We start from the raw sequence: 22,095 nt of genomic DNA, 5'->3' as shown, positions 1-22,095 counted from the left end.
GTACAATATTTTCCCATTTTTCTTTAAAAAATTCTTAATAAAGCTCTGTCAAGTTGGTTGTTGATCATTGCTGGACAGCCATTTGAAAAAGATCAAGTCTTGGCATAGATTTTCAAGCAGATTTAAGTCCAAACTGTAATTAGTCCACTCAGGAACATTTAATGTTGTCTTGGTAAGTAACTCCAGTATATTTGGCCTTACATTTTAGGTTATTGTCCTGCTGAAAGGTGGATTTGTCTCCCAGTGTCTGTTGGAAAGCAGACTGAACCAGGTCTTCCTCTAGGACTTTGCCTGTGCTTAGCCCTATTCCATTTATTTTTATCCTAAAAAAACTCCATTGTCCTTGCCGATGACAAGCATACCCATAACATGATGCAACCACCACCATGCTTAAAAATATGAAGAGTGATACTCGGTGATGTGTTTGTTGTGTTGGATTTGCCCCCAAAATAATGCTTTGTATTCAGGAAAAAAGTTCATTTCTTTGACACATTTTTTGCAGTATTACCTTAGTGCCTTATTGCAAAAAGGATGCATGGTTTGGAATATTTGCTATTCTGTACAGGCTTCCTTCTTTTCATTCTGTCATTTAGGTGGGTATTGTGGAGTAACTATAATGTTGCTGATCCATCCTCAGCTATCTCCTATCACAGCCATTTAACTCTGTAACTGATTTAAAATCACCAAATCATGGTGAAATTCTTGAGCGGTAGGGGTTTGGTGTATTGATAGACCATCCAAAGTGTAATGAATAACTTCACCATGCTCAAAGGGATATTCATTGTCTGTTTTATACTCATCTACCAATAGGTACCCTTCTTTGCGAGGCATTGGAAAACCTCCCTGATCTTTGTCGTTGAATCTATGCTTGAAATTCACTGCTCGACTGAGGGACCTTACAGATAATTGTATGTGTGGGTTACAGAGATGAGGTAGTCATTCAAAAATTATGTTGAACACCATTATTGCACACAGAGTGAGTCCATGCAACTTATTATCTGACTTGTTGGGCAAATCTTTACTCCTAACAGTTATTTAGGCTTGTGATAACAAAGGGGTTGAATATTTATTGACTCAAGACATTTCAGCTTTTCAAATTATAATATATATATTTTTTACATTATTCCACTTTGACATTATGGTGTATTGTGTGTTGATCAGTGACACACAATCTAAATGTAATCCATTTTAAATTCAGGCTGTAACACAACAAAATGTGGAAAAAGTAAAGGGGTGTGAATACTTTCTGAAGCTCTGTATAAACAAGACTTGGTAGGCAAACAATGCCTCCATGATTTTTCAAATGGCCTGCCGGGCTCTCAAACACATCTTGTTTGTCAGAGACACTCAGTGCTGTAAACCCTGAGACTGTACTGACTTCATGGTTACAATCTAATCTAGCTTTGTGACCTGTGGTGGGCTCGATTTATGTGGACCGTGAAACCAAGCCCTAGGAAGAGGCCCAGGTAAAGCAGAGTGCAGAGAAGCAGAGGGTATAACTCACTGGCTTTTATGGATTCTTTATCATCTACTTAGCATGGTCACCTGACAGAAATCCAATGGTCACTTTGCAAAGCACATTCCCCATTCAGACCTGATCAAATGGTGAAATGTAGTCTCCCTCTCGCGCCTTAAATAAATGTCATGTATGACACCCGTCACACAGTAAAACCCTGCTGCTCTTTATGATCTTCTTACTGAAAGCTGGAGCCACAAAGAGAGAGAGAGAGGGAGGGAGGTGGATAAACTGAGGAAGAGAATGAAGTGAAATGGATGAATGTCATCATATTCAGGAATGACTTGGCTATAATGTTGATGGTAATGCAGAAGCTGAAACATAAATAAGGTTTGGTTATCATTACTGTCATATTTCCATTATTCCATTACTATTTCTAGGAAAGGATATACAGTACTTCACAGTTCCAGGTCTCTCTCGCTCTCTCTCTCATACACTCTCTCATTATCAAATCAAATCAAATGTATTTATATAGCCCTTCGTACATCAGCTGATATCTCAAAGTGCTGTACAGAAACCCATTATCTATCTATTCTCTCTCTTTATCTTTCTCTCTCACACTATTTCTCTCTTTTTTTTTCTTACAGCAGACACAAGGTGCACTGAACCCTGGGAAGCACAAGGCATGAGGCTATAGACCACTTCAGCCCATGCGGACTACTGGACACCGATACAGAGCAGTGGATTCTAACAACAACCTAGAGCACCAGGACTGTAAGACTGTGACCCCAAATTAACCAGGTCAAAGGGGACCGCTGGCCACCTGCTTTTGGGTTGTAACCCCATCATCAACAGTCTGGACCAGCACTGCCAGGTAGCCACCCTCCATGAGTGGATGTGACCCTAGCCCTATACAGTAATTAGATACTGGCTGAGAGTGGAGGAAACTGAGGTCAGGTCAAGTGGCTCTCCAGCAGTCATACACTGTAATACACATCACAGCTGAAAGTCTGAAGACCACCATAATAGATACAGTAGATAGGAAGAAAATAAAGGCATGGTTGTTTGGCCACAGGGTGATATCTGTATCTGTATCATGCTCTCCTCATAAACCTGATATGAATTAAACATTTCCCATTTTCTCTGATGGGTGTCATATTATGGACTAGGGATTGTAAAAATATTATGGAGTTGGCATTGTCTGCCCCATCTGTTAGATCAAGCATCTGGACTGGCGTAGTGATTACTCTCTGGGTGATGTGGTTAATGTGTGAAGAGACAGACACATCACTAATGGATGGGACTACTTTCTGCACGTTGCTTCTCTCAATCCACATTGACATCCCCCTTTGTAGCATCTAAAATGGGGTTTGCCACATCATCTGTGCAATTCTAATAACGTGGTTATTTTTATGTCTGCATGCAGTATGATATGATTTAGCGATAGTTTTGCATACCCTAGCATACCTGTAGACTTCCAGCCATTGTGCTAACGCAAGTTAGCATTGTTTCGCGAAACTACCTCTAACTTCTTTCCTACTGTACGCAGAGAGATAAAAAGGGCATCTGCCAGAATCTCACAGTATCCCTTTCTTAACATATTTGTTTCCGGGCTCCTCCCTCATCAGTGTACTGATGTGGTTATTAAGTGTGCTATTCAATTTAAATTAGCCTCCACTGCAGTGAGTCAATGGGCTCTAATTGAGGCTAATCAATGAGCCTTTAATTATAATTATAACAAAAAAACAGCAGCAGGTAATGTCATTATTCTGTGGACTCCTGCTAATTATGGTATGGGAGAGACGGGGATAGAGAGGGATGGGGGGAATATGGGAATACTCTATTGAGCATGCTCCATTAAAAATCTGGAATTCCCTGTTACAAGCAGATTTGAATTACCACAAAGGAGTGCTCCATTGTGTCCTTGCATTCCAGGCTAATTCATTATTTTCTCCCATTGTTTTTCCTGTGTAATTGATTACGTGTGGTTTCCTAGGGAAGACGATGGAGGATCGCTGTAGACTGCTCGTGGCACTTCTGTACTGTACTGGGCTGGCTCACGAGAATGTACAGTTGAAGTCGGAAGTTTACGTACACCTTAGCCAAACACATTTAAACTCAGTTTTTCACAATTCCTGACATTTAATCCTAGTAAAAATTCACTGTCTTAGGTCAGTTAGGATCACTACTTTATTTTAAGAATGTAAAATGTCAGAATAATAGTACAGATAATTATTTCTTTCAGCTTTTATTTCTTTCACCACATTCCCAGTGGGTCAGAGGTTTACATACACTCAATTAATATTTGGTAGCAATACCTTTAAATTGTTTAACTTGAGTCAAACGTTTCTGCTAGCCTTCCACAAGCTTCCCACAAAATGTTCGGTGAATTTCAGCCCATTCCTCCGGACAGAACTGGTGTAACTGAGTCAGGTTTGTAGGCCTCCTTGCTCGCACACTCTTTTTCAGTTCTGCCCACACATTTTCTATAGGATTGAGGTCAGGGCTTTGTGATGGCCACTCCAATACCTTGACTTTGTTGTCCTTAAGCCATTTTGCCACAACTTTGGAAGTATGCTTGGGGTCATTGTCCATTTGGAAGACCCATTTGCGACCAAGCTTTAACTTCCTCACTGATGTCTTGAGATGTTGCTTCAATATATCCACATAATTTTCCTGCCTGATGTGCACCAGTCCCTCCTGCAGCAAAGCACCCCCACAACATTATGCTGCCACCCCCGTGCTTCACGGTTGGGATGGTGTTCTTCGGCTTGCAAGCCTCCCCTTTTTCCTCCAAACATAACGATGGTCATTATGGCCAAACAGTTCTATTTTTGTTTTATCAGACCAGAGGACATTTCTCCAAAAAGTGCGATCTTTGTCCCCATGTGCAGTTGCAAACCATTGTCTGGCTTTTTTATGGCGGTTTTGGAGCAGTGGCTTCTTCCTTGCTGAGCAGCCTTTCAGTTTATGTCGATATAGGACTCGTTTTACTGTGGACATAGAAACTTTTGTACCTGTTTCCTCCAGCATCTTCACAAGGTCCTTTGCTGTTGTTCTGGGATTGATTTGCACTTTTCTCACCAAAGTACGTTCATCTCTAGGAAACAGAACGCATCTCCTTCCTGAGCGGTATGACGGCTGCGTGGTCCCATGGTGTTTATACTTGAGTACTATTGTTTGTACAGATGAACGTGGTACCTTCAGGCATTTGGAAATTGCTCCCAAGGAGGTCTTGCCTGATTTCTTTTGATTTTCCTATGATGTCAAGCAAAGAGGCACTGAGTTTGAAGGTAGGCCTTGAAATACATCCACAGGTACACCTCCAATTGACTCAAATTATGTTAATTAGCCTATCAGAAGCTTCTAAAGCCATGACATCATTTTCTGGAATTTTCCAAGCTGTTTAAAGGCACAGTCAACTTAGTGTATGTAAACTTCTGACCCACTGGAATTGTGATACAGTGAATTATAAGTGAAATAATTTGTCTGTAAACAATTGTTGGAAAAATTACTTGTGTCATGCACAAAACTATAGTTTGTTAACAAGAAATTTGTGGAGTGGTTGAAAAACTAGTTTTAATGACTCCAACCTAAGTTTATGTAAACTTCCGACTTCAACTGTATATACAAAGTACACTGCCATTGGGTCACAGTTCACTCTGTCTTGATTAAAGGTCTCCAGAGTGCATAGTGTGTGGTCTCGTGTACAGTATACAACCATTATGGTTCTTCGGGCTTCTGGCTTATTCAGTGACGTACAGTATTACCATAATATTACTCTGAAAACAATTGCTCTAACTGATAATTCATAACACTATTCTGCTCCACAATGGTGTATTGATAAACAAAAAAATATATAAATTATATCCACCTTGTGAGGAACTTGAAAACGTCATGTAAAAGCAACAGTAAACAGTTAAACTTTGAATTGCATTACAGCAATGTTGATTTCATAATACAGCCATGCAGTCTCTCAGGGCTCTCTCATTGGACATTAATCCATGCATTTTGATGGGGGCATCAAGGATCACAATCAAACTCACTTCCTCCAGTGCTCTTGTCAGAAATATTTCACTTTTGTTTTCCTCAAGTGTCGAGCTTTATATTTTCACTTCATTGCTTTCAGATGGATACAGTTACACTACGCCTACTGTGGATTTATATAGCAACGCTCAATTTGGAGACCGTCTTGAAAGAGTTGCAGAACACTGTAATCAAGTGTTACCCTGCAGCACTGATTGAGCCTTGTGTTACAAAGCGAGACACATACGAATGAAACAATTAAACTCAATTTTTGCCTCTGAAAGCCAATTAATGTCACATTTAAGTCGCAGGTTGCTTTTGCCACCAATCAAAGGCTATATTCTTATCCCGAAGTTGCTTGTTATGTTCTCTGGACGCAGCACCTGTCGCTCTTGTGTAATAAAAAATACAATCATTTCAGGGAGTTGATTAGTTCTTTAGAGATCTTGATTTACTTCATATCACAGCTAGCACCAAATTGCAAAGTTAGCATGATTCCAAACACCTCCCCTATTCCCCATTGGATCCTGCGGCTTCCTGGATCAGTTTTTACAGTAGATAGTGCAATAAATGCCTAATGAATGCAGCAAAAGCTCTATCATAGATTTCCAATGACCTCAGTTGGGCCAATTAAAGTTATATAATCAGCATAATTATGCATTTTATTGTTCGGACAAAAGCATTCATTTGGTAATGGCATGTGACAGTTTTATAGGAATCTGGCCTCACTTCATCCTGCCTGATGGACGGAATGACGGAGGGAATGACGGAGGGAAGGGGTCAGCAGCAGCTTTCCCAGGCCTGAGATCATTGGCTATATTTATTGATTCATACAGCTGTTGTTTGGCATGGTTTGGAGCACACGCAGACAGGCATGGATGCACACACACATACAAATGCATGCACGCACGCAAGCATATACACATATACTGTATGCCTGCATGCCCAACCACGCATATGCACAGAAACTATTAGTACAACAGAGGCCTATTTAGAACTAAGAAGGCTTTTTGACTGACGACTGTGGTTGCCAAGGCGTTTGATGAACCCTGTGGCCCTTGGCAGCACCATCAAAAAGGGTCAGAGATAAATGGAGTAATTGAAGAAACATCACTACATTTTTTATCTTTCCCTACCCTCTCTCTCTCTCTCTCTTTATTCCTCCCTCCCTCTCTCTCTCTGTACCACTCCCTCCCTCTTTCTCTGCATCCCTGTGCTTAGTGGAAGGGAAGAGAAAGGGGATACCTAGTCAGTTGCACAACTGAATGCATTCAACCGAAATATAGCTGAGTTGAATAGGGTAATGAACTCTGGCTGAGGAGCTCTAGGGGGGAAATAAATGTAGATGAGGGTGAGTAATTGCTGCCTTGGGAGGGATGTTCAGAGATGATCAAATGCACGAAAAACAACCTGAAAATGTTCACCCTTTTTCTATGAATGTGAATGAATGATTGAAATTATTGGATTTGTTTTTTTCTACATACTTTTGATTACCTTACTCAAATACTGTAACAATCTTATAAAACATAAAAGTGACGGAATCTGCTCTTGTTCAACATAATTGGATGATTTCTCCAAATCAAAATAATACAGAATCACTCATCGTCCCTTATAGAAAACTTAGACTCAGAGTCTTTTATGTCTTATAGTCTAATTTATGTTAGGCTGTTCTTTAAATGTGAGTTGTCAATTATTATTTTGTCTGTGATGATTGTTCATTCAATTGTTGACTAGCCGTCAAATGGCAATTTTTTGCTAAATTTCAATTAACTGTAAAATGATTACATCCAGAAGATCACCACACTGAAAGATGGTGAGCAGTCGAGTTTAAAACTCCAGTTCAATAAATTGCTAGTAGACTTTTGAGTATAATGCAGTGTCTGGTCCAGTAACTTACCTGTCACCCGTAGCCTCTCTGCTCCCACCACCACCTCCTGATCATCAGCAGAGAACAGCAGCTTCCCTGTGCTAGATTTCACTTCCAACATCTTCCCTCGTGCATGCACTCCACTGGATCCTGGACAGAGCAAAAGGTGTCAGGAAAAGTCAGTGAAGTTCTAGTTTAACAGGTAGCTGCTATATGAAAAACCAAGAAAGACAGCTTGATTTATGCAAAGAGACAATAACTGAACTATAACTACAGTCAAATACTTCAAGAGTAAGACAAAGTAAAGCAGATCAAAACACAACTACTGAGAGAATGGGGAAATAAGAAAATATAGAATGAACACAGCCCGACACCAAAACAAACTGTTATTGATAGTACAACAAACAGCAGAGAAAAGACAACTCCTTTACTTGGATGATCCTGAAATGGTTTCATGTCGTGGGGAGAAACAAGCGATCTGAGCAGAGGGCGACTGACACGTCATGAAAACAATTGATTCTGCTTCGCTGTGTCTTGAGTGGAGCCTCTAGCATACCGTATTCCTATTGCTCACTGATCCACTCAACATCTTTGCACGATAATCAACAGCCAGAAGACAAATGTCACTGCAGTTTACCATGGGAGTAGTGTTTGTCTGTAGCTGTTCATGGATCGAAATGTCTGTTTGGAACAAAAGAGAACTCTCATCCATGTCAATGGATTTTCATTGCGTTGTACGGTGTCCATATTAGGACAACCTCCATGGATGTGTGACTGTCTCCGATCGTGTTGCATGATATTACCTGCAATAAGTTGTGTGACCAGCTGATTCTTCCCATTGAGGATATTGATGGACACATTTTTGGAGGATTGCAGTAACAGTGGGCTGCCCTGCGGAGACAAAGCAAGTAAACAAACAATGCAGTTCACCAAACACAAACCCAACGATAGTGACCCTAGTGCTCAGTGTGAGTGTGTAACTAGGACTGTATGTTTTACAGATCATTTCCATTAGCCCACAAGTCAAGAACCAATCTGGAATGCAAATCACGTCTGAACCCTGGATCTGTCTTACGTGCCAGATTAATCTTGCATGCTTCAGTCAAGTTCTTAATTAAAGATAGCAGGCAGCCATTGTGTTGCGCTTAAAGCCGGCAAGATAATGCATCTCATGTATATTAGAGATAATATTATGGCCCTTCATGCTTATCAAGGTTCCTTTCAGCTAAGCAGTACAGTAAATAAACAAAATATTGATATTCCTGAATAGACATACATCACTTTAACAATGTGGTTGAGCACATGAGATTCGAATTAAGAGGTTATGTCATATTGTTCTTTTAGTATATTAGGTCCCACTGGCACAAGCAGGAATGGTTCTTGTTCTCCTGCGATTCATGGAATTGAATTTCTAGCCTCCCAGACTCTTTCTCCTGCAACAGTGTGTATCGTTAGGACCTGCTTTCATGTACACTGATTGTGCCGCCTCTCATCCCTATTAATGGTTTGTTCCACAAAATGAGTGTCTTTTGCATCCCTTTGATATTTTAAGTAGAAATTGTGCACACATATTGTATTTTAAAAGCCTGTTTTATTAAATGAAATGCCCTTTAATATACCATAAATCTTAAATTAAACGCCTGTCCCTTTTAATAGCCCGGCATCGGCACACATTTCAGCAAATAAACACTGGGTCTAAATAAATTGTTTACGAGTGAACTTCAGTGAGTACTGCAACGATTGAAAAAGAGGATAAAGGAGAGCAACATCCTTGCCATGGATGAGCCAGCAGTGTTGCACATGACAGAATGGGATTTTTGAAATCGTCAACCCTGTTACTTTACTCGGCACTAAAACCTTTCAGAGTCATAGTTTTGATGGTTTCACCCTTAATATCACTGCCGTCCACTCACCAATTGTATTCCTGAAAACTGTCATTTACACATGACAGCATAAGCTACAAATAGATATAATTGGTTTAGGGCTTTATGGGCGGGAACTTTCTTTTTTACTTCACCCAAAAGTCAGTATGTGAAGTGCTATTTTGACAGTTTCAAAATGCAAATAAGTTAGATCAGTTTAGGTAATACATTTGTTCAATTGTTTATGATAATGTTTTATCAATATTGTCACATGAAAGACAAAATGATTTTGTTAAAAAGTCTATTTACAGCCCTGAATAAATTGCAGCTTGACGTTCGCTACTGGTAGCTGTGAGGTAGCAGCTAATGTTAGCTTGTTCTAACTAGCTCTCCTCTTCCTCTGTTTCTGAATGAATTTATGTATATTTATTTTTCTAGCTAGCAAAATAAGTGAGCTAGATTTTGTTTGTGTACTGCCATCGATAACATAACTGAATCGATAACATAACTAAGTTTGTCACTAGTACTGGCTAGTAAAATCTAGCCAGTTGGACAGTGATAGCCGCAAACTAAAACCGGGGATAGAGACAGGGAAGATAATTAACTTTCTGTTTCATCTGCTGCTGGTTAGCTAGCTAATGTTGACTCAAATGTGTTTTTCCACATGTAATTGATAAAATTTGATTTTTATTCTATAACGAATATAATTGTGTCAATGTGACAAAATCCTCTCTGAATATAGCTAGCTACCATGTAGAATATGGCTACTAGACAACAGTAGAAGCTATCTATGCTACAACTTCAGTCTATCAGGTTTTCTGACATGGTTTTCCTGTCTGGCAGAGATCTATTTCTATGATTGTACTGTTAGCTCCTGGTAGTTAGTATATTACTGTATTACTATATTACTGAAATTACTCAACCTTAAATTAACTAGATAGGATGGAATACTTTGAGTTTGGTCCACTATGACTGTCCCTGATCAGGTGATGGCTTATCCATGTGTGATGGATGAACCTATCCAGACACAAACAAAGAAAGTCTTTGTCAGATAATGTCATTCTGGTTAGCCTACAGCCCTTTAGTGACTCAAAAAGGTTTTTATAGTATGTGTTATGGATTTATGAAACAATAAATAATTTCTTTCCCACACAGAAAATCAACATTTGGCTAGCCTGGTCCCAGATCTATTTATGATGTCTTGCCAACTCCTATTGTATGATTGTTGTCATGCAATATTACCATAGAAGTTGGCTATACATATGAGTTAGCTATATGACACAGTCTGATAAAAGATCAAGCTAACATTTGGCTAATTGTCAGAACAGAAAGAGTGAAACTTTAATGTACTGGAGGCCATCTCTAGAAATCATAGGGTTTGTTACAAGAAAGATACCAAGGAGAATAGGATGTGGTTTGTTTGTGTAGTACATGAATGAGAGGGAAAACGTTCATGGATTGTAGGGGACTGAAATTGTTTTAGGTTGTGGCACTCCAGTTAGTATGAATCATTGTGGACATAGGCACCAGTAAAGGTAACTATCAAAGATGTCTACACTGACGCCCTGTCTAGGAAATAGGGTTCCATTTGGAATGCAGCCCTAACATTGAAAGATGATAAACTATTGTTCCTCCTGTGCAGGGTGAACCTGGAGTTGTCCTACACTGAGTTGACAGAGGAGCTGGGTTGTGTGAGAGCTCTGGCTATCGAACAGATCCCGAAGAAGGCATCTCATGAGCTGATGGGTAAGTATGTCCCAAACACATTATGCAAACATTAAAGATTACACTCCATATTTAATAAAATAGAGTACCCTTGTGAAACCAGATTGACTACTGTGCTCACACTGGCTTCACTTCACTTGCAGTGAAACAGAATGTGAGCTTGCAAGATCAGACTTGTTTAGGTAGGTTATATAAATACAGTAAGCTTGATGCCATGCCATCTGATGCCTCACCCCCCCTTCCAGGTCTAAGAAACTCCCCAGCTGCCCAGCATCGCTCCCTGGCCTCTAAACACCCCTCCCCAGACCGCCTCCACCCTCACCTCTACCTTCCTTCCCACTCCTCACCTCCTTCTGGCCCTGCCTCCTACTTTTGCCGGCCAACCAGCCACCGCTTCCAGTTCCACCACAGCTACTCTGACATAGTCGACTCCTCTGCCCACCAAAGGACACAGCCGTGGCTCCTCCATGACCCTCTCCTGCATGCTCCTCACCCTTGCATGTTTTTCTTTCCTTATACCAAACATCCTGGATGCCAGCATGTTTAATTCATGACTCGTATGGCCTTGCAGATGTAGACGACTTGTGAAGACTGTAAAATAATTGTTCCCCTTCTGACTGTTCACGTGATAGGCTATAGGCCTAGTGTAATGGATGTACAGAAGAAATTGAAGTTGTAAAAGACAATTATTGCTATTATAATGCTTATTCTAATCATATTATGTAATATCAGATACATTTTGATGGCAAAATTCCCTGAGATGAATGTTGTTTATAATGTTATGAAGTGTTAAGTGAGACCTGAACGTGGCGTAAATTATTAGAATTTTCTTTCATGCTACACTTCTCAAAGGCACCCAATTGGTGGAACAACCCTAATACAGTATACTATGTGGGAGAGGGAGAAGAATTGGAGAAGAGAGAGAGCGAGAGAGGAACAAGAGAGAGATGGAGGGAAAAAGCAGTAGAGAGGATCCTTGCTTAGGGTTTTCTATCTCTTTCTCTTTATCCCCCTTGGACCAGACAACTGTCTTCTCCCATTTCTCACCTCTATCGATAATTACTATTCCACTCACCTCCGCCGTTGTTGGCCAGCTCTCTCTCTCTCTCTCTCTCTCTGCTGGTGCTAGACAGATGAGATAAAGCATGCGGCTCTGCACATTATCAAGCTATCCATCCAATGCATGCTCTGTGGTATTATTACTGCCAGGCAGAGTGTGAGTGAGCGTCTATCGCTCCATCTCCTATGACATCACCTCTCTCTGATACTACTCTCCCTCTTTTGTAAACCTTTGGCAAATATGACCATAACTCTATCCTCCTGATCTCCGCTTACAAGCAAAAACTTAAACAAGAAGTACCAGTGAAGCGCTCAGTACGGAAGTGGTCTGATGAAGAGGATGCTAAGCTACAGGACTATTTCGCTAACACAGACTGGAATATGTTCCGGGATTCATCCGATGTCATTGAGGAGTTTACCACATCAGTCACCGGCTTCATTAATAAGTGCATTGACGCTGTCGTTCCCACAGTGACAGTACGTACATATCCCAACCAGGAGCCATGGATTAATCCGGACATTTATAAGAAATCCCTCTACGCCTTCTGACAAACCATCAAACAGGCAAAGCATCAGTACAGGACTAAGATCACATTCTACTACACCGGCTCTGACACTTGTTAGATTTGACAGGGCTTGCAAACCATCACGGATTTCAAAATGAGAACCAGCAGAGAGCTTCCCAGCAAAGTGAGCCTACCAGACTAAATGCCTTCTATGGTCGCTTCGAGCCAAGCAACAATGAACCATGTGTGAGAGCACCAGCTGTTCCGGATGACTACACTGAGTAAGACCTTTAAACAGGTTAACATTCACAAGTCCTCAGGGCCAGATTGATTACCAGGATGCGTACTGACCAGCTGGCAAGTGTCTTCACTGACATTTTCAACCTCTCCCTGACCAAGTCTGTAATACCTACATGTTTCAAGCAGACCAACATCATCTCTGTGCCCATGAATGCCAAGGTAACCTGTCTAAATGACTACCGCCCCGTAGCGCTCACATCCGTAGCCATGCAATGTTTTGAAAGGCTGGTCATGGCTCACATCAACACCATCATCCCAGAATCCCTTGACCAACTCCAATTCGCATTTCCCACCCAAACAGATCCACAGATCTCTATTGCACTCCACACTGCCCGTTCCCACCTGGACAAAAGGAACAACTATGTGAGAATGCTGTTCATAGACTACAGCTCAGCGTTCAACACCATAGTGCCCTCCAAGGTCATCACTAAGCTAAGGTCCCTGGGACTGACCACCTCCCTCTGCAACTGGATTCTGTACTTCCTGATGGGCTGCCCCCAGGTGGTGAGGGTAGGTGACAACACATCCGCCACGCTGACCATCAACACAAGGCCCCCGTAGCGGTGCATGCTTAGTCCCCTCCTGTACTCCCTGTTCATCCACGACTGCATGATGTCAGGACTAAAACCTCTACCTCAACGTGGGCAAGACAAAAGAGGTTATCGTGGACTGCAGGAAATGGAGGGCCGAACACGCCCACATTCACATCAACGGGGCTGTAGTGGAGTGCGTCCAGAGCTTTAAGTTCCTCAGTGTCCACATTGCTAAGGACCTATCATTGTCCAAACCCACCAACTTAGTCGTTAAGAGGGCACAACAATGCCTCATCCCCCTCAGGAGGCTGAAAAGATTTGGTATGGGCCCTCAGATCCTCCAAAATTTCTACAGCTGTACCATTGAGAGAATCTTGACTGGCTGCAACACCGCTTGGTATGGCAACTGATCGGCATTCGACCGCAAGGCGCTACAGAGGGTAGTGCGTACGGCCCAGTACATCACTGCGGCCGAACTCCCTGCCATCCAGGACCTCTATACAAGGCAAAATTAGAGGAAGGCCCTAAAAATTGTCAGACTCCAGCCACCCAAGTCATAGACTGTTCTCTGTACTACCGCATGGCAAACGGTACCAGAGCGCTAAGTCTGGCACCAAAAGGCTCCTGAAGAGCCACCCCCAAGCCACAAGACTGCTAAATAGTTAACCAAATAGCTATCCAGGACAATCTGCATTGACTCTATGGACACACTGGACTCTACCCACACACTCACACATACTTACACTGACACTCCAACACAACACACACACACACACACACACACACACACACACACACACACACACACACACACACACACACACACACACACACACACACACACACACACACACACACACACACACTGGCACACGTACACACTGGCACACGTACACACTGGCACATATTCACCACTTCCACACTCATCACATATGCTGCTGCTACATCTATCCTGTTACCTAGTCACTTTACCCATACCTACCTCAATTTCCTTGTCACCTCGACTCGGTACTGGTACCCTATGTATATAGAGTACCACAGTATGAGTCATAATAACCATAAATAACCATAAAACCTAGAGGTCAAATAAGGAAATGATTCCAATCGTTTTTCCACCATTCATTTTTCCCGTAGGGGATTTTAGAAAAACTTTGTGTTTCATGTAGGCTTACGCTGGCGTGGGGTTTTGATAACAGTCTAAATCTCTTTTGGACAAGGTGACTTTAATCAATATTTATTTAATATTTAATCAATATTTATTTAATATTTAATCAATGCTTGTATTGACCCTCAAAAAATGAAATGCTAATTAGCTGCTAATGTGGCTATCATAAAAAACTACAAATGCCATGATGATCTGGACGAGACTGCCGAATCGAGGCAAAAGTAAGAATCTCTGGATTAACAATCTAATGTTAGCTACATTTAGTAATTAATAAATTGGCAAAATGTCTTTAAATTGACAATTCTGTGAACTGTCTTGTGCAAATTTTAAATTGACACAATACCTGTGAGCAAAGGTGTTAGCTAGAGATTACGTGCAAGATCTTTCAGGGATTTGTAGTCTGAGAGTAAATAGAGCCGAATATATTGATAAAAGCCACCCCGTCTGAGAGAGATTTACATAGTTATCAAAATGCCTACATGAAACACAGCCCTTATTTGAATTGTTTCTAAAATTCCCGATGGGAAAAATAAATGGTGGAAAAACGATTGGAGCCATTTCCCTGTTTGACCACTAGGTTTTATGGGTATTACGATACCTCCATTTTGGGGCTATATAGCCAAGCTATCATTGCTCATTGTGTATTTACTCCTCGTGTTACAATTTTATTATATTATTATAATGTTTTATTTTTGATTGTATTCTGCATTGTTGGGAAGGGTAGTAAGTAATCATTTCACTTTGACTCAACTCCTGTTGTTTACGAAGCATATGACAATTAAAATGTTATTTGGTGGTGGAAGTGTCAGGGGCAGTACTTACTGGTCTGGACTGAATTTCTTTAGCATACAGAGGTTGAAGAAACTCAGAGTCCCCCTCCAATTTCAGGCCCTTCTCCGTTATTCTTAAGTTGCCCATACCATCCTGTATAGAAAGAGAAAAGGAATAGGATATGGTCAATATTTAAGTATGAGTTGAGAGAGTTCCATCTGCTGATGAAGCAAAGACATAAATATTAAATGTGTAATACAAAATTGGTACTAATGCACACATATCATGAATTCATCCCATCCATACTTCTTTGGATATAAACATCTTGATATAGGCATAAATCAACTAGCTACAGTGAAGGCATGAATACCACAATATCAAGCACTGAATATTGGAACCGTGTTCACAAAGCCCCTATCCGTTTCTCTGTGTTACTGAACCATGTCAGACTAAAGGATATCAAACAACGATGAGCAGAGCTTTGGAGAACAGAGAGGAGTTCACAGAGCGCCTTTGATTCCAACAGGTTTGACTTTGACCTTTTGCTTCCCCTGATCAATAAATAAGCATGGTGGATCACTGTAAAGATGGTATACTTGTCTGATAAGAGACAGGAGCTCTCATTCTCTCTCTATTCCTCCATGTGATCATCAGGAGAAACCAAGCCTCTTTTTTTCACCATATTTGATCCTGAGTTCTGAGGAGCATTACCAAATGGAGATCAAGACCTGTGCAATCCCTCTGGATCTGAATGCTTTAAAACACCTTCTGACAATCCCTACTCTCTCCGTCTGCCCACCTCTTTCTACCAACTCTATTCCAATTCTGACAAGATAGTGAGAAATGTAAAGTAAGTGAGACCTGAACGTGGCGTGAATTTGTATATATCTATCCTGTGGATCGGCAAACCATATGAGATGATATAGCTGCTAAATGTAAGTAGCATAGACACTTTGAAGAAGGCAAAAGCCTATGTGATGACTAGATCTATATTTTTTGGCCGCAGTATGTCCACCTTCCCTCTATGGAGGAAAGTGACTGTCTTCATCATCAGATTCAGCCATTGATTTACATCAAAGATTCGGATTCACTCTGTCCTGCTTTTGCTGTAATATTATTCACTCGTTACCCCCACAGCTCTTCCATTTCAGAAGCTATCTGAACCATCACTGAAGACGCACAATAGTTGAAATAGTCACTTGTTCATCCTCTTCATCTCTCCCTCTGTTACAGAAACTCACATCCCAGGAGTTTGAGCATCTGAGACATGCTGTGGCACTGTGTATAAATGCACAGATCTCTGAGTACTGTAGGAAACTCGAATTCCAGGAATTTCACCGATTTTGTGATCCTTGCACCTCTCCCAAAAGAGCGCAACATGAGAGTAACACAGCTAACAACCCACTGAGTAAAGATGTAATTTCAGCATCTAGTTTTGATTTACATTTGGTTGAGTTGTCAACTAATGTGAATTCAATGTGAAATCAACAACAAATATCACCATGTCATTGGATTTAGGTTAAAAGTTGGGTGATAAACAGCCAGTTCCCTATGTTGATTACTTTTTTCAAATCCAATCAGTTTTCCACGTTGACTCAACATTATCACATAGATTTTTTTGTTGAAATGATGTGGCAGCAACGTTGATCAACCAATTTTTCGCCCCAGTGGGAAGAAACTTCACCATTATGAAAAGGGAGACTTTTTCATCTTTGAGAAACTTTCTGGCAATGTACCCGGGGGGTTTGAAACCGGTGCTGGACTATTCCTGGAATGTTTTTGGACAAAACAGTTGAAAGGTATCAAAACCTAATATCCTGGACAATTCGAGGTGACATAGCCATAATCTCTTACCTCCCAAACACACACGTATTTGGGTATGGGAATGCAACAGCCAGTGTTCGCTCGCTCTCTCTCTCTACTCCCTCTCTCCCTACTCCCTCTCTCTCTGAGTGAGCAGTATGGTGTGGGGTGGTGCGGGGAGGACAGGCAGGAGGCATGTCATGAATAATGCAGATAGGCACTCATTGACAGAGGAGCACCAGTACACTCAGGTGTGTCTTCTCCTCTCTTCTCTGTTTTTCTCTATTTTCCTCTACTCTCCTCTCCCCGCTCCACATCGCTCCGGTCCGTCGGGAATCAACAAACCTTCACTCGCATGCCACAGTTTATGCAGCATCAAGGAGTAAATTGATTTCCACTCAACACATCTTGGCACGAATGTCACTGCTCTGGGAGTTTGATATTTATTGTGGACCCAAGAATGGGAATGGAGCGTGTGTGGCTTGTGTGTAGCTTGCATGTGTAGTGTGTGTGTGAGCATGTGTGCATGCGTGCCTGCCTGCATTTGTGTGGGTGCCTCCCTGCTGGTCTGCCTGTGTCAGTGTGTGTGCGACATTGTCCCTGGCTAAGATATAGATTCCATCTCTTGATGTAACTGAGGGATGGCGGTGAGCCAGCGGGAGCGAAGCACACAGCCAAAACAACACTGCTCCTTGTCGACAGCTGTTAAGGGTCCTCTCCGCCAAGCCAGCAGATCTTATCTGCCACGCTGACAAAAGGAGACGACGACACAGCAGCAGCACACATTTGCATGAGAGTCAGGAGGTTGTTCGCCCCCTGTTAGCTAATGAATGCACATGCATCAGTACAGGTGACCTACCTGCTGAACAGAACCAAGCTGTCAAGCTGTGCCAGGCGTGGTGGACTGGGCAGGAGACACAAGGTGATGGGGCAGTGTCTGGGACAAAGGACGCTTTGAGACGTGAGAATGCAAGTGCGTGCGCTCACACATACACACACAGATGTGCACAAAAACACACACAGATGGCGTACACACACACACACACACACACACACACACACACACACACACACACACACACACACACACACACATACAGTACACAGACTCACTCCACAACCGGAGAGAAAGTGTGGGACACCTTGAAATCCCTATGATTCATAATGTCAATATTGAGGAACCTCAGAGCTATTATCTAATGACAGCATCAACATGTAACTTATTCCCTCATCACTTGAGCCAAGAACAAATAAAGTGAGATGATTTAAACATCTTTTTGACGAACAGAGAAAATTATTAGTTAGCTTTTTTTATATGCTGTAGTCACTGCACAGGATCTATTTATTAGGATCCTCGTAAAAATCATAAAATCATGTATTTTACTAGGAGAGACAGTACTTTTCCTTTGCAATCTCTGCATGACAGCCTATTTGAGTTTAAATTATTAGCAAACATTCCTTCCCCGACTGAGTCATTGCACTTATTCAATTGCCGAAAAACTATTCTACTGAATCATGTAAAGTAAGTGTAACACATCAGTGGATATAATAAGAAGACTGACGGAAAAGAACAGATGAGCTTTAGGCCTAGTTCATATTGTCCGGTAAAACAGTAGGTTGTTGTTGTAGTGGAAATAGATGTAACTATTTTAGAGAGGGTTGGAGGCCATGTGTCACACCCTGACCTTAGAGATCCTTTTTATGTCTCTATTTTGGTTTCGTCAGGGCGTGAGTTGGGGTGGGCATTCTATGTTTTGTGTTCTATGTTTTCTATTTCTGTGTGTTTGGCCGGGTGTGGTTCTCAATCGAACGATTGAGAACCATACTTAGGTAGCCTTTTCCCACCTGTGTTTTGTGGGTAGTTGTTTTCTGTCTTTGTCTGTACCAGACAGAAATGTTTCGTGTTGTTCGATTTTCGTTTATCTCTTTGTTATTTTTGTCATAGTGTTCACTTTTCTAATAAAGGCATGAACACTTACCACGCTGCGTTTTGGTCTCCTCCCTTAGACGATCGTTACACCATGGCATGGTTCATTAACATATAGAATGGGATTACAAAATTCCTCAGCACACAGCCCAGCCATGATTCATAAAGTCTAATACACTACAATCTATCAGGATATACGATGTGATCATACTTAAGGATTACCATAGCTTAAATTACAACACCCCTTCCAGCAGCTTACAGTTTTAACCCCTGAATGAAGGATATAATGTTCAATTGCAGATCACAGGACATGAAAACAAACAATAAGCCATATGCTATAGGTGAAAATGTGGGAATGATGTGATCCTGAAGCATGTGTAGATATGATTTTTATAGGTGAAAATGTGGGAATGATGTGATCCTGAAGCATGTGTAGATATGATTTTTATAGGTGAAAATGTGGGAATGATGTGATCCTGAAGCATGTGTAGATATGATTTTTATAGGTGAAAATGTGGGAATGATGTGATCCTGAAGCATGTGTAGATATGATTTTTATAGGTGAAAATGTGGGAATGATGTGATCCTGAAGCATGTGTAGATATGATTTTTATAGGTGAAAATGTGGGAATGATGTGATCCTGAAGCATGTGTAGATATGATTTTTATAGGTGAAAATGTGGGAATGATGTGATCCTGAAGCATGTGTAGATATGATTTTTATAGGTGAAAATGTGGGAATGATGTGATCCTGAAGCATGTGTAGATATGATTTTCGCATTTGAAATGACAGCCGTTTTTTTCACTTCAAATGCCTTTGTCACTACAACTTGTCCTGAAGTGAAAAAATACAAAAATAAATGACAAAACAGACAAATGTCTAGCTCGGAACATTGGGTGCTCTTTCAACGCTCCTTTGCCACCATAGTGGCTTGCTTGCTACTTCAGCTCTAACTCCTCTGTAATAAATTTTGACAATGCACTGATAAAAAGTTTCAACCCTCTGGTTTCAAATTACAACACCTCAGCCCATCTTGCAGACGATTCCACTTAGTCCACAAGTGATAGCTGCAATTCTGCTGTGGTCATGTAGCTATATATATACAGTTGAAGTCGGAAGTTTACATACACTCAGTTTGGAGTCATTAAAACTCATTTTTCAACCACTCCACAAATTTCTTGTTAACAAACTATAGTTTTGGCAAGTTGAGTAGGACATCTACTTTGTGCATGACACAAGTAATGTTTCCAACAACTGTTAACAGAAAGATTATTTCACTTATAATTCACTGTATCACAATTCCAGTGGGTCAGAAGTTTACATACAATAAGTTGACTGTGCCTTTAAACAGCTTGGAAATTCCAGAAAATTATGTCATGGCTTTAGAAGCTTCTGATAGGCTAATTGACATAATTTGAGTCAATTGGAGGTGTACCTGTGGATGTATTTCAAGGCCTACCTTCAAACTCAGTGCCTCTTTGCTTGACATCATGGGAAAATCAAAAGAAATCAACCAAGACCTCAGAAAAAAATTGTAGACCTCCACAAGTCTGGTTCATCCTTGGGAGCAATTTCCAAATGCCTGAAGGTACCACGTTCATATGTACAAACAATAGTATGCAAGTATAAACACCATTGGACCACACAGCCGTCATACCGTTCAGGAAGGAGACAAATTCTGTCTCCTAGAGATGAACGTACTTTGGGGTGAGAAGTGCAAATCAATCCCAGAACAACAGCAAAGGACCCTGTGAAGATGCTGGAGGAAATGGGTACAAAAGTATCTATATCCACAGTAAAACACGTCCTATATCAACATAACCTGAAAGGCTGCTCAGCAAGGAAGAAGCCACTGCTCCAAAACCGCCATACTACACTTTGCAACTGCACATGGGGACAAAGATTGTACTTTTTGGAGAAATGTCCTCTGGTCTGATGAAACAAAAATAGAACGGTTTGGCCAATTGACCATCGTTATGTTTGGAGGAAAAAGGGGAGGCTTGCAAGCCGAAGAACACCATCCCAACCGTGAAGCACGGGGGTGGCAGCATCATGTTGTGAGGGTACTTTTCTGCAGGAGGGACTGGTGCACTTCACAAAATAGATGGCATCATGAGGTAGGAAAATTATGTGGATATATTGAAACAACATCTCAAGACATCAGTCAGAAAGTTAAAACTTGGTCGCAAATGGGTCTTCCAAATGGACAATGACACCAAGCATACTTCCAAAGTTGTGGCAAAATGGCTTAAGGACAATGAAGTCAAGGTATTGGAGTGGCCATCACAAAACCCTGACCTCAATCCTATAGAAAATGTGTGGGCAGAACTGAAAAAGCATGTGCGAGCAAGGAGGCCTACAAACCTGACTCAGTTACACCAGCTCTGTCAGGAGGAATGGGCCAAAATTCACCCAACTTGTTGTGGGAAGCTTGTGGAAGGCTGCCTAAAATGTTTGACCCAAGTTAAACAATTTAAAGTCAATTCTACCAAATACCAATTGAGTATATGTAAACTTCTGACCCATTGGGAATGTGGGTCATTATATACTATTATTCTTATATTTTTACTATTATTCTTATTATTTCACATTCTTAAAATAAAGTGGTGATCCTAACTGACCTAAGGCAGGGAATTTTTACTAGGATTAAATGTAAGGAATTGTGAAAAACTGAGTTTAAATGTATTTGGCTAAGGTGTATGTAAACTTCCGACTTCAACTGTATATACATATACAATATATAGTGGAATTGCCTTTTAGATTGCTCTACGCAGCATCCAAATACCACATCTACTGATCGAGGCCTTCAAAGCAAAGAGAAGCCAACACCAAATCATCCATCAAGAGTATGTTGGCTTTGAGGAGGGGAGTAAGAGATAGTGAGAGGGAAAGAAAGGAGCAGATAGAGAAAGAGGGAGATGGAGAGAGAGGGAAAGAGACAATGGAGACAGACACAATAGAGAGGGAAAGAAAGTGAGATGGGGAAAAAAGAAGAGGAGCGAGACACAGACAAAGAAAAAGAGAGGGATGAGAGAGAGAGATATCTGTCCCATTGAATTAACCTGGCAAAGTGTGCACACCACTCCATCTGAGT

The 22,095-nt window shown here is 41.1% G+C and overlaps 1 protein-coding gene across 1 annotated transcript in view; it reads right to left on the bottom strand.

Annotated features, from left to right (window-relative positions):
- The window catches only part of sgcd (sarcoglycan, delta (dystrophin-associated glycoprotein)), a 98,805-nt gene that overhangs the window by 43,755 nt on the left and 32,955 nt on the right, over window positions 1–22,095 (bottom strand). Inside the window, exons 3-5 of the mRNA XM_038988947.1 lie at window positions 15,322–15,423; window positions 8,153–8,240; window positions 7,380–7,499 (exon numbers count right to left, since the gene is read on the bottom strand). Of these exons, the coding sequence (XP_038844875.1) occupies window positions 7,380–7,499; window positions 8,153–8,240; window positions 15,322–15,423 (310 nt within the window). The remainder of the gene's footprint in view (window positions 1–7,379; window positions 7,500–8,152; window positions 8,241–15,321; window positions 15,424–22,095) is intronic.

The sequence above is a fragment of the Salvelinus namaycush genome, chromosome 3 (assembly GCF_016432855.1).
Source record: "Salvelinus namaycush isolate Seneca chromosome 3, SaNama_1.0, whole genome shotgun sequence".
NCBI lineage: Eukaryota > Metazoa > Chordata > Actinopteri > Salmoniformes > Salmonidae > Salvelinus > Salvelinus namaycush.
This window is presented reverse-complemented; position numbering and strand designations above follow the sequence as displayed.